The following is a 13,496-nucleotide window of genomic DNA, read 5'->3' as shown; positions in this document are numbered from 1 at the left end:
TGGTTCTTTCTTTTGCATTGTCACTTCCAAGATGGGGTCTTGCATTTTCATATAGCCGTATTATATGGTGGATCACATGACTGAGTAACATCAATATAGGAAATGTGTTAAAAATAAAACAGAATAGTTGTGGGTGAAGTACTAATAGAACTTCTTGGTCTGAGGAGCAAAGCCCCAGGGTCCAAGTTTAGTTATTATATTCACTGAGAGGCCGTTAATATGAACTTTATTGCCATACAAAATGGATGAAATGTCCCGAATATCTGCATTTCAGTCAGTTCTAAAGTAAAAATGGCATCATGAAACACGAAGATTTAGTCCATCAATTGTTTATTTCAAAATCATACCCTACTGCAACAACATTTTAAAAGTATACTATATAAGATCAAAAATAGTGTAAAACAGATATATTTAGAATTTTTTTTTATAAAGTAAAGTTAGAGCTTCTAATTACATATTATTATGTTTTACTTGTCTGGTTGCCTTGGGCTTGTGCCCTGCAACTAACTCCATGCCACACACAACTTGCATGTTACCAATTAGCATAATCAGTTAAACGCTCTAGCCAACAAGATGAAGGAAAAGGGAATAAATCTGAGAATAAATACTTTAATTTACTGGCTGAGATATCAATTAACTGGCAGCAGTGGCTTGGTAAAGCTGATGTTCCTCTTAAGGTAATGGTAAAATGTAAAAATCCGTAATCTGTGGCAAAGTTCAAACTGCTTAGCAGGGACTTCTCTGTACCATTAGGAAAAGCAAGTCACTTTTTTTTTCTCACAATAGTCTTGAATTCCTGAACAAGAGAGAGAGTAAAAAGGCATTAAAAACAGTGATTTCACTAAAATATATTTTACTCCCACTTTTTTAAGGGTTTATTTGTAACTTTTTGGAACTGGATTAAAATGTGAAGATAATTTCCTTAGAACCAGTACTTTATGTCATAGCTAAAATATAACAGTAAAGATATCAAGTGCCATAGTTGGTATGGTTGGGTGGCATGTATCTGAGATGGGCAGAAAGAGGGCCCAGTGCTTCCGAGTGTCAATGACCCAGCACTACAGAATGCATAGTGGTCAGCTTAAAGGGGTGCTTCAAGTTAACATTTAGTATTTTATAGAAATTCTAAGTTAATTTTTTCTATTTTTTTAATTATTTGACTTCTTCTCTTTCCAGCTTTCAAATCGGGGTCACTAACCCCAGCATATAAAAGACAAATGCTCTGTGAGACTACAATTTTATTGTTATTGCAACTTATTATGACTCATTTTTCTATTCACTCCTATTCATATTCCAGTCTGTCGTCCAAATCAAAGTGTGAGAGTAATAGATACTGTACACTTCCGATCATTCTTTCACTGATATAACCTATTAAATATTGATTTGTGTCAGCTGTTCGGACTCATTCACCAGATATGAATGTGAATGTAATTTTGTTTATATTATATACGGATAAATATATATTACTGAATGCATTCTATATTTTGTTTGATACATACACCCTTGTATTGCAGCACTGTGTCGCTGTTGGAGTTCTATAATAATAATAAAATACATTTTTTTTCATTACACAATGGAAGTAATACTGCTTTCGGAATATACTACTGTACATACTCTGGATTATTGTTCTGTAGGATAATGTTGCTGGCGAATCTGGAATTTCAGAGAAAAATGATTTCCCTGTGTCACAGCTCTTTCCTGTAAAAAAAAAAAAAATGATATTTAATAAAACCATTCATTACAAAAATAACTAAATAAAATAAAATTGCCTCAAACACAAAAATAGTAGGGATTGTGTAGTTTGTCAGGCTGACACACTATCATACACGTTAATAGGTCACTTAGGGTCTATCATACATATTTTACCATCAGTATACTGAGGCACCTTATATGAATCTTAGTATACAGCAGTTCAGCATTTAGGGAATTGTAAAGTTCATGTGAGACACTGTTTGCCAATGACACTAAATTATTAGGCCAATAGCAGAGAATTTCAGTAGAAATAACTTTACGGTAGATGTGTAGCACAATTACTCAATGCCACACTTCACATATCAGTATGTAGTCCCAATATGTTACATAAATGAATATTTAAAAAAAACAAAAAAAAAAAAAACGATGTAAAATAATTCAAAGAAGGAAACATACCTATGTTTGGATCTAAGGGGACTTTGCCCAGAAGAGAAACATTGAGATCAGTGCACATCTTCTCTGCTCCCCCAGTAGTTGGTGGAAATATCTGAGATTCATTCTGTGTCAAAAAAGACAGGAAATTGGCTCCAATTAAAAGCTGGACAAGTAACCATAAAAATGATGTGCACTTAGACTCATGGTGACAAATCCTTCAGACCTGGAACAATAAAAATATCCGCAGGTAAAGCATATATCTTACGGAAACACAAAGTTTTCTTTCAAGGTAATTTGTTGATTGATGTTTTACCAGCAGCTATTTTCATTGTTTTGGGTGCAAAGGTATTTCCAAGTAGAGTGGATTTTCAGCGGGATGACAAATCATACCATGAGCATAAAATGCCAGTACAGGAATATGAAACAGCCAGTTCACAAACTAATATAATAACTGGACCACAAACACACATGATTTACAGTGTCTTACCTTACATTTAGGACAAATAAACCCACTCATATTTTCCACTACACCTATAATGGGAAGTTTCACTTTGTGACAGAAGTTGATTTCTTTTCGGACATCCTGAAGTGAGACCTCCTGTAAGCAGACAATAAGAAACAGAAAAGAATATGTCAGTATTACAGAATTTCTAATAAACTGGTACAAACTGCATGGCCTTTTTTCTACTCGGTAGAACTTTCCTGAAACATTGCATTTAATCAAAAGAGCTACACTATATGAAATATAATGAGTATAGCTGTGATGGGGAATGTATGTAGAAATAATAAATATTGTTCTGGTAACAAACTTACTGTTTATTCATTCCTAAAATGCAGTTTTTTGTAACAGCTTGCAGTTTCCACTATATGGCTGTGTCTGTGTTCTTCCTGTCTTAAAATTTACCAAAGAGTCTAGATATACCATAAATTCAGAAATTAAAGGGGACATATCATGGTAACTATTTTATGGCAGCATTCCTTATACTTTGTCAGTAACATACAGCCTACATTATTTATGTTGAGAATGAAGAGAAATTGCTTCTGCAGAACGAAATAAATGCCAGTTTATTCTGTAAACAATAAATCATTTCCTCAATAACTTCAAACCTCTAACAGAAAAGCTATGTTTATGCTATCATAAATATTAAGATGAAAATATTAATACAATTTTAGTTTTCTAAACTAAATGAAAATAAAAAGCAAAAGATGAACATCACTGTTATTTTTCTACTAAAAGTTTAAAGATCCTTATCACAAAACATATCATTCATAAATCATAGCACCATTCTTTAAAAGGGACACTAAAATGAAACAACTTACAGCATTAATAATCCTGTACGCTAGATCAAAATAGGACAGAACAGGGCTGCCATCTTAGTCATTATCGAGTACTTACATCCCTAAAAACACACTGCATTTTACTGCTATTTATAGCGGCTTAAAATAAACCAAAGAAAATGCCATTCTAACTAATTTCTTAATATATATTGATTACAAATTTTCAGTGGTTGTACATTGGTTTAGTACTAAAAGCAGTATTTTGTATTCCTTTCTCTACTCCTGGTTCTAAGAGATGTATATTTCCTAAAAAAAAACATTTTTTTTCTGGCTTTGCATGAATATTTTATACATGCCTGCATATTTCCCCATACCTTTGTACATGGGAAAATACACTGGTAAATCAACACCATAAAGTAATGAGATAGATAATAAGATGCTTAAGTATCTTCTGTATCTTTACATTGGTAGTTTTTCAGCCTACATATTTTCTAGTTTTCTCATGGCGTAATTACATCTGGCCAAAAGATGCAAATATTCACCAAAGTGAAGTTAATACACCAAAATTTTAAATAACTTTAAAACCATTTAAAAACATCATTTGTCACTGAAGATTGGCATCCCCTGCATGTTTCTGCTTGGGGCATTTTGTTCACCCTGTGGAAATCATTATAACATAAATCATTGAAAGTTGTGTGCATAGGTAAAAAATCTAATTTGCTTTACGGATGTACCATATTAGGGGTCTGGCACACAGGGAGATTAGTCGCCCGCGACAAATCTCCCTGTTCGCGGGAGACTAATCTCCCCAAAATGCCATCCCACCGGCGAAAATGTAAATCGCCAGTGGGATGGCATACGCGGTGGAAGTTGCCTTGAGAGGAAACTTCCGCGATTTCACTGAAATCACGCCGCCGCGTATGCCATCCCACCATCGATTTACATTTTCGCCGGTGGGATGGCATTTTGGGGTGATTAGTCGCCCGCGAACGACTAATCTCCCCGTGTGCCAGAGCCCTTAGAGATCCTACAAAAAAGAGTTACAAATACATATAACATACAGTAAGTAGAGAAAAAGTCTTACTTGAGGGGTAGTAATGATTACTGCTCCATCAATTCCCGCCACACTGAGATACTGTACCACAGAGAGGTGCTCATCTGATGTACCAGGGGGGGTATCTATTATCAGATAATCCACCTCCCCCCAGTCTACATCTCGCAAAAACTGTTTGATCATTCCTATTAGAAATTAACAGATTTACTTCAAAATTTACACGGCCTAAAAGTACAGGAGAGCAGTGAAACTGAACAATAAGGGCTCTGGCACACAAGGAGATTAGTCGCCCATGACAAATCTCCCTGTTCGCGGGCGACTAATCTTCCCGAGTTGCCATCCCATCGGTGAAAATGTAAGTCGCCGGTGGGATGGCACATGCTGCGCAGGCGATTTCGGCCGAAGTTGCCTCGCGAGGCGATTTGCTGAAATCGCGCCGCCGCGTGTGCCATCCCACCGGCGACTTACATTTTCGCTGATGGGATGGCAACTCGGGGAGATTAGTCGCCCGCGAACAGGGAGATTTGTCATGGGCGACTAATCTCCCCGTGTGCCAGAGCCCTAAAAAGTCACTAAAATGTTGGAGTGGCACACACTCTAATCCAATACAAATAATTATTTGTGACAGTAAAGGTTAAATGAAGCCAGTGTTTATTTATTTAACATGATTGTTTTCAGACTGGTGATTGTCCTGTCTCTGCACTGTTCTCAAGTCTGGTATGATTTAAAACCAGAGTCTGACAGTGATGGAAAGTCTGCTATGGGGAAAATTAGAACTGGCAATGACAATTATTACTTATGAACAGGGCTGCAAATATAATTTTGCCTTGCATCAATTTTATTAATACCACAAAACACAGAATTACACTACTTAATTGGTACTTAATGTTTCCTTTCATAAACATCATTCATTCTGAACTTTAAGTCACCCTTTGTTGTATAGGCACTGTCAATAAATAGTCACCTATAATGGGGGGCTGATGGCTCAGTGAGAGAAAAGGTAGCCAGAATGGTCTGACAAAAATGTGTTAGAAAAGAGTTTAGGGTATAAGGAAATGGCTTGTTCATTTAGTAAAGGAGTAGTTTATCATAACTACATTTTATTATGAAGTATTCTAGTACTATTCACATTTATTCTTCATTTTTTTCTGCTAAACGAAATACAGGCCCAGGGTATCAGGTAAGTGGTTATATAATCACTGAGGGTGCCTAACCTATGGAAATGGAAAATGGAGAATGAATATGAATAGGCTCTGAAAGAAATGGATGAATAGGATAGGGTCTGAAAGAAACAAAGGCATTGCAAAAATAAGCAGATTAATAAAATTGAAGCATTGTTGTCTGTGTGTTTTAGATTGCCATCAAGTAGGCAGCTTTTTCAGGTGGAAATAAAGACATCATAAAGACCAATCAAAACTTTTCTTGAATCGGTCACTCTCTAGTCTGTGTGCCCATATATCGTCAAGGTATGGCTTAGATAATCTAAATATGAGTGTGAGTGTTACAGTGAACAGCAAAGAAAATGAGTTGCAGAAACACTTTTAAGTACAGAAAAAAAAAATTACAAACCATTTTTTTTAGGACCTCTCCATATGACAGCATCATCAGGACTGCTAAGCAAGAATCCAACAGACATTACAGCCAGGTTATCTTCTACATACTGAAACAAACAAACAGTTATGATACCTTTTTGTACAATTCTCCTCTGTCCCACAGTGAACTAGCTCGAATATACAGCATATTTATAAAAAGTACATATGTAAATGGACAAGTAAAAACCTCTACTGCCTTATAACACTACTGAAGAAATATTATTGAAATATATAATTACTATTATTTGCTATAGGCACATTAGCAAATATGAAGTGCATTTTACATCACTTAACTAACAAAGGACACAAAAAGCATTTGATATGAGCTTTTTTCATATAATAGGGCAGATTCTGTATTATTGTTTTTATGGCATTGCTACTTACCACTGGTGACCATCCTGAGCCACTTTGGTGAACCTATGAAAAGAAACAAAAGTGCACAAAGCTACAGTTTATTATAACCCATTAATACACAAGAGCAAGTCACATAACTGAACTTTTTGGTCATATAATTCCTACCTTGCTACTAGTAAACCTGCAGCAGTGTTTAGCTATAGAGAGATATATCCCGCCATGCTGTTGGACAGCCATCCATGACAGGGTCTCTTTTTTGTATACATAAAAACCCTCTTGTCAAGTCACACCAGACTCTAAAATAGCAAATGTGGTTTGTGGGATCAACACATCTTAATATAGTTTGGTAAAAACGCATCAAGCACCTTCTTAAAACTATATAATGTCATCTATTTAATGGATACCAAAACTAATTGTATTAACAATTCAGCAGTAGTCCCAAGAATATCTTGACCTAAATATTGCAATTTAAGTTACTAGTATATATGTTTTAGTTCGTGATTAAGTTGTTTAGCCCCTAGAGTCTGGGCAGGGTGACATGGGTCAGTAGTCTAATAGTGTCAAACATGCCTGAGAATAAGTGGTGTCTCATTCAAACATATAGTTTGCTTGATCTAGCAGAGCTGTATACAATGTGCCTGTGAGGAGGTTACATCATGACCTTCCAAACACTGAGTCATGCAACAAGTAGGAACAATGCAAACATGCTTCCAACATAACATTTTTTGAGTCACATTTTACCAGAATTATTTTGGCACTAGTTTGGAGTAACCAGCCACATTAAAAATATGCCTTTTTATACCTGTTCTCCTTCCAAGCCCATCATTTTTGGAATTGATGGTCCACAGATGTCCACATCAAGCAAAGCCACCTGCATAAAATATAATTATTATACATTGTTTTACTATGAAGGTATTATTCACGCACATTTACAAAAGCACGAACGCTCCAAGCGTATTTTCACTGGACTTTTTCGTACGCTTGCACGAAAAAAATTGGAAAGGTTTTACTGCTGTTGACAATGGTTCGGTACGAAAAATTTTTGACTTTCGGATCGCCAATACGATATTATTGTGACTAATACAATTTTTTCATAAGCATTTTCAGGATATTTGCGATCTTCAGAAATTTTCTTTTCCAATCCGAATTTTTCCTATTCAGGATTTGAATTCGTGGATTAGTAAATCTGCCCCTTAGACTAACAATGACATGCATAAATGAATCAAATACATTAATGTTTTATCAAGCGTAAAGAACGCTTCAATAACCCTTTCGATGTGTTTTGCTATAGCCTCCTGCAGTATTTATGTGCTCCTGCAGTATTTGTTCCTCAAAATTCTAATATATGCACAGGACTGCACAATATTTTAAATCCTGCCACCCTAACAATCCTCAATTCAGGTTCCCCCTTAGGGCAGTGGCACAGGGGAAGATTAGTCGCCCCGCTACAGATCTTAGTTGTCGTGGGTGACTAATGTCCCTGCAATGCCATCCCACCTGCTAGAATGTAAATCGCTGGTAGGATGGCATACGCGTCGCTGCGATGTCCCGAAGTCACCTTTCAAGACATGGCGTATGCCATCCCACCAGCGGTTTACATTCTAGCCGGTGGGATGGCATTGCAGGGAGAGTATTACCCGTGACAACGAAGATTTGTTGCAGGGCGGCTAAACTCTCTGTCTGCCACTGCCCTTAAGGGCTCTGGCACACGGGGGAGATTAGTCGCCCACGACAAAACTCCCTGTTCGTGGGCGACTAATCTCCCCGAGTTGCCATGACCCGCCATCCCGCCGGCGGGATGGCACACGCGGCAGCGCGATTTCCCGAAATCGCGCTGCCGCGTGTGCCAGAGCCCTAAGGGTGAAGAAACACAGAGCTACTAGGTAGCAGCTACTTGTCTTGGCTACTAGATTAGACAATGCTGATTGCTCTGATTGCAACTAATCTCCCCGGATTGCCAACCCACCGGCGAAAATGTAAAGCGCCGGTGGGATGGCAAACGCGGCGGCGCGATTTCAGTGAGATTGCGCAAGTTTTCGCTCGAGGCAACTTGCGCGATCTCACTGAAATCGCGCCGCCGCCGGTGGGATGGCAGGTGATGGCAACTTGGGGAGATTAGTCGCCATGAGACACGGGAGATTTGTCGCGGGCGACTAATCTCCCCGTGTGCCAGAGCCCTAAAAAGTAGCTGCTACTAGTAGCTCCATGTGTCTTCACCCTAAGAGCTTTACATTTTTCTAGTTGCCAAAAAGTGTCCCTTTCACCATGTGTTGTCTGGCAACACAGGGAAGAAAAATCAAAGAAGCAGACAAAGAAAGAGTTATATATTGAACAAAATAAACCTTGTCTATGTACTTCACAATTCACTCCTCTTGATAGGTGTGACAAATTACAACAGAGTTTTGGTCTTAAAGAAAAAGTAAATTTTATCATTTGCAATGTAAATTTTTTTATGCACAGCTAAAGCATTAATGGCATTTAATAACATATATACTGGCCAGAGCAATATCCTATTACAGGTATGGGATCCCTTATCCAGAAAGCTCCGAATTATGGAAAGCCTGTCTCCCATAGACTCCATTTTAATCAAATAATTCAGAATTTTAAAACTGATTTCCTTTTTCTCTGTAGTAATAAAACAGTACCTTGTAATTGATACCAACTTAGATATAAATAACCCTTATTGGATGCAAAACAATCCTATTGGGTTTAATTCATTTTTTATTGATTTTTTTAGTAGACTTAAGGTATGGAGGTTTAAATTACGGAAAAATCCCTTATCCAGAATACCCTTGGTCCCGAGCATTCTGGATAAAGGGTCCTATACCTATACAATGTAAGTATGTCAGCTATCAATTGGGCAGGTTTGTTTTTTTCATCCAGTAAAGACCACAGCGGTACAATGATGCAGTCCTCACTTATTGGGTCTGTGAGCCCCTGTGGATTTAGCAGTGTATGGGCTGCTTAAGTCTTCATGTACTGGTATCATCTTGATTCAGTGGATGCAATATGGACCATACATTTATATTGTACTAACATTTTACAACAAGCACTCACTATGAGTGAGTGTCATAGGGACAAATTAGTTACAACCACTTTTGCCATATCCCTTTGTAACTTTTTTTTTTATTGCTCTGTTTTTTTATTTTTTTACCAAATGTAGGTAAGGGAACTTAAATGCCAATAAAATATTTATTTCAAAATTCCATCACAGTAGTATAAGAGGAGGGTATAGTGAGAAAAAGCATTGATTTCCTGATCTGTGAAATAAGGAATTTTGGTCTTCCGGGCAAGAATCTTTAAAATAATATTCATAAGGCGGCATACATTTTTGTATTGCTGTTATTAGCCATTTTAGTAGACATTTTTGTCCTATTGCTATTAACTGTTTATATTAGCTGGCATCAAGTCTGATGCCAGTTCAACCCTTCCAAGTAAACCCAGCACACACAAACCTATAGTGGCCTATCTATACACTACATACATAGGCTATATATACTAACATCAATACTAACTGTAAATTTTAGTATTTAGTAAATTTCAGCTTTAGATACTATACTTATTCAAAAACTCATCCAAGCCCCTCTTAACGGCATAAACAGAGTCTGCCATTACAACATCACTAGGAAGGGCATTCCCCAACCTCACTGTCTTCAACGTGAAAAACCACTTACGTTGCTTTAAATTCAAGTGAATTGTTTAGTTTACAGATTCCGTTGGCTTTAGAGATTTCTCCATGGCTTTGAAAGCCCTTATCACTTCAGTATTCAAAATTAAAAAAACAAAAAAACAAACAGAAAGGCTATCTTACAGCGTATAATTGATGGAAAGGAGTCACCAAAACAATGACAATCAATAGCCCCAGTGGTCCAAAGTAGAAGCAATCAATCCTTACCTTGTCAACATCTAGCTGCAGGGAGCGATAGTTGCTAAAATTACAACAGTCAACAAAAGGAGCATGGAACTATCCTAATAGCAATCTTTAATGAGAACCCAGAGTGGAACATATTTTATTTAAAGAACCATTTTTACATTGAACTGTTTACATGCAAAGCCTGATCTCTTCAGTACTAAAGCACATGGGGGTGTATTTATCAGAGTGAAACTACAGTTCACCACTGTTCACCATAGGAAAAATTCTCTTTTCTGTTTCTATTTGTGTATAATTTCTAAGACCATATAAATCACAGGATGAAAAAAGAGCTGCTCCTATTTTCGCCATTTGAAAACTGTGCCCCTAAAATCATGCAAAAGTAAAAAGAGAAATGTTCAAACCATCTGATGAACTGTAGGGATCTCTATTCTTAAAAATATGTCCAAGTGAGGTGTGTGTAAAGAAAAACATGCTTCCCCAAATGCAACATTAAATAACTACTATCCTATAATGTTAGAAATCTCAATATAAATATATAAATAGTTTATATGAATTTTATTTATACAGTGCTGCAAAAAAAGGAACCTTTTGTCAACCATGATTCTAACGTTGTTTATTACTTTTTGAACTAATTTATACACTATGCAATGTATAAAAACAAAGACATACATTTAAACACATGCACCTGCTTAAATGTTAAGGAAATCATAATAAGCTATTATTTTTACAATGCATTGGCACAGCCTTGATAAACTTCCTACGATGACTGCCAGTTCAGCTGCAGGAAGGAACTCCACTTTCTTTGTTTTTAAAAACAAAACTACATTCAGGAAATGTTCTCGAAAACATGGTAAGGGTAGATCCTAGGCTGAAAAATGTTGTAAAAGTGGTCCAGAGGTACCATGTAGGCTCATGAGCTAAACCAGTGCAGTCCACCACTAATGCTATTGGCATATGGACTGGGCAGGTGACCACTGCATAGTGAGTGATAGATACAGAAAATTAGTCAGGGGTGGGGAGTGAAGAAATTGACTGCAACCTATTAGTTGACTAAGGTGATATTTGCATATGCTGAGGCTATTTCACAATAGTATTATTACAGTTAACTTAAAATTACTTCAGAAACAAGAATATGCATATTTTAACTAGCATTATGTCAATAGTTTTGAAACTGGTAGGAAAGTGAAATTATATGTGATCTCTCATTAGCAAGTGAGTAGCTATTGTGCTTTAGCATCACTGACACAGTGGCCATCCAAAGAATTTTTTTGGCCCCATGTATGCTTGCAGGCTTCATAGATTTCACTGTATGATATCATCATCATTTGAATTTAATCTGGCCCTAGAGCAAGAAAAATAATTGGGCCACTACATGTTATTATTATAATATATATTATTATAAGTTGGAAAGCACTGGCTAGATAATTGGTACCAGCATTGGTTCTTATAAGCTGATCCCATGCCTGTCAATGTGCAAATTTTTTTTCACTATTTGATGCTTGTGGTCCTTTTATTCATTTATATAAATTCAAGCTAGGGCTCTGAAACTGGAGTGGCGCAGGTCAGATAAATCCCTGTTAAAATACTGTTTACACCTCTGCTGTTTTCTCCAAAGTTAAATAATAAAAGCAAAGGATCATGGCATGTGTAAGCAGGTTAATTTTTGCTTTTCTTGTTATTATAGTTTGTCTGAATTGTCATATCAGTAGGCCTTGTGTTTTATGGTAGGGTTAACCACATATACAAATGAAAAGTTATTGTTTGTAGCCAGCTAGCTGAAGTGAAACTCAAGTGGAACTCACCTCTTTGCTCTCATCCTGTGCCAAACCATGTGCCAGGTGGGCACTAAATGTACTCTTGCCCACACCGCCCTTTCCAGAGAGGACCAATATCTTGTGTTTAACTGATGACAATTTTTCTTTTATTTCTTCTATAGCTGTTAGAGAAATACAGTGAATCAGGCTTTGGCCATAAAAATATGGTAACTCAGAAGTGCAATCCAACTTTTAAAGTTCACATATAACAATACAGAGGTAGACAGCCATTTAGTCCATTTGACTGTTGATTGTACGGAGAAGTTGTCTAATCTAATTTACTGGCACATTCAGTTGGAATCTACTCATTTTAAAGACACCTACATATACACATAGATAATTCTACAATCTATATTGCCCAGTGAATTTTTATTGGCTTAGGAATGCCAAATTATACATTTTGCATGACTAACGTGACAGAAAATGTTGCAACGCCGCGTAAAAGTTCTGAAATTGAATAAAATTATTGAAAAAATTATATATAATTTGAAATGCTAGGTAGTGACAAAGATACTATTGGGCATGTCACTAGATAACGAATTTGAGGGGTTATTACCTGGGTCTGGTCCTGACATAGTTCCTGACGCGCATATTGATTGATTCGGGCATCCCTGGCAGGCAGAGCTCTTGCCAGCCTCAGTACTGCCAGTACCTGGGCAATCTGTATTAAAAAAATAACAATGATCGATACATTTTAAAAAAATCAGTTCAAAACCAAGTGAAAGCGTTACATTTTTACTTTTTTTTTATATATAACTCACGCTGGGGTGCGTTTATTGGAACATCAGCCATGCCACCGAAAAACACTTCCTGCTTCCGATATAGTCTTTGCAACCAATCATTTTGCGTACCAAACCTCGTTTTAATAACTATATTACGCATGGAAGAAGTAGAGCTAGAGCTGGAAGTGGATTGGTGAGATAATAGAGGGAACCGAAAGAGGCGGGGCTTATGGAGGATCACAGAGGGTAAATAAAGACACACGGATAGAGAGTGACGAACACGTGAAGGTGGTGATAATACATACTGTGTGAGGATGTGGTGTTTGGATAAAGAGCTGATGGTGCACTACGGATAATGGTAGACAGTGCAGACTTGCAATGTTCAAAAAGTTTTGACATGTTTGACAATTCACTGACAACATATTTTATATTAGTGATTTCGCAAACATTCCGAAACTGCTGAGAAATTGGAAGACTGCAGTCTAAATATTTTTAGTGCTGAAACGTAGACATGATAAGCCACGCTCACAACTACATATACTCCTACCTCCCTCTTGGGCGGGGTGTGGGAAGGTTTCTGTCCCGTTACTGACCCCTTGCTTCTACGTCTAGTAGTGGTGCAGCGACAGAACGGAGGCTGCTGATGAGGGGGGCCCAGGGTTTCAGAACTTACACCAGCGA

At 37.1% G+C, this 13,496-nt stretch overlaps 1 protein-coding gene across 1 annotated transcript; it reads right to left on the bottom strand.

Moving 5' to 3' along the window:
* Positions 1 to 313: 313 nt before the first annotated feature.
* On the bottom strand, positions 314 to 12,920 carry nubp1 (nucleotide binding protein 1). The gene is made up of 11 exons (NM_001015835.1): positions 12,855 to 12,920; positions 12,650 to 12,754; positions 12,082 to 12,215; positions 7,208 to 7,276; positions 6,436 to 6,468; positions 6,029 to 6,119; positions 4,490 to 4,644; positions 2,615 to 2,725; positions 2,149 to 2,251; positions 1,615 to 1,698; positions 314 to 796 (listed from the first exon to the last, which is right to left on the bottom strand). Exons 1-11 carry the CDS (start codon positions 12,883 to 12,885, stop codon positions 750 to 752), a joined length of 963 nt encoding a protein of 320 aa, NP_001015835.1. The 5' UTR covers positions 12,886 to 12,920; the 3' UTR covers positions 314 to 749.
* Positions 12,921 to 13,496: the final 576 nt, after the last annotated feature.

This window comes from Xenopus tropicalis, chromosome 9 (assembly GCF_000004195.4).
Source record: "Xenopus tropicalis strain Nigerian chromosome 9, UCB_Xtro_10.0, whole genome shotgun sequence".
Taxonomy (NCBI): Eukaryota; Metazoa; Chordata; class Amphibia; order Anura; family Pipidae; genus Xenopus; species Xenopus tropicalis.
This window is presented reverse-complemented; position numbering and strand designations above follow the sequence as displayed.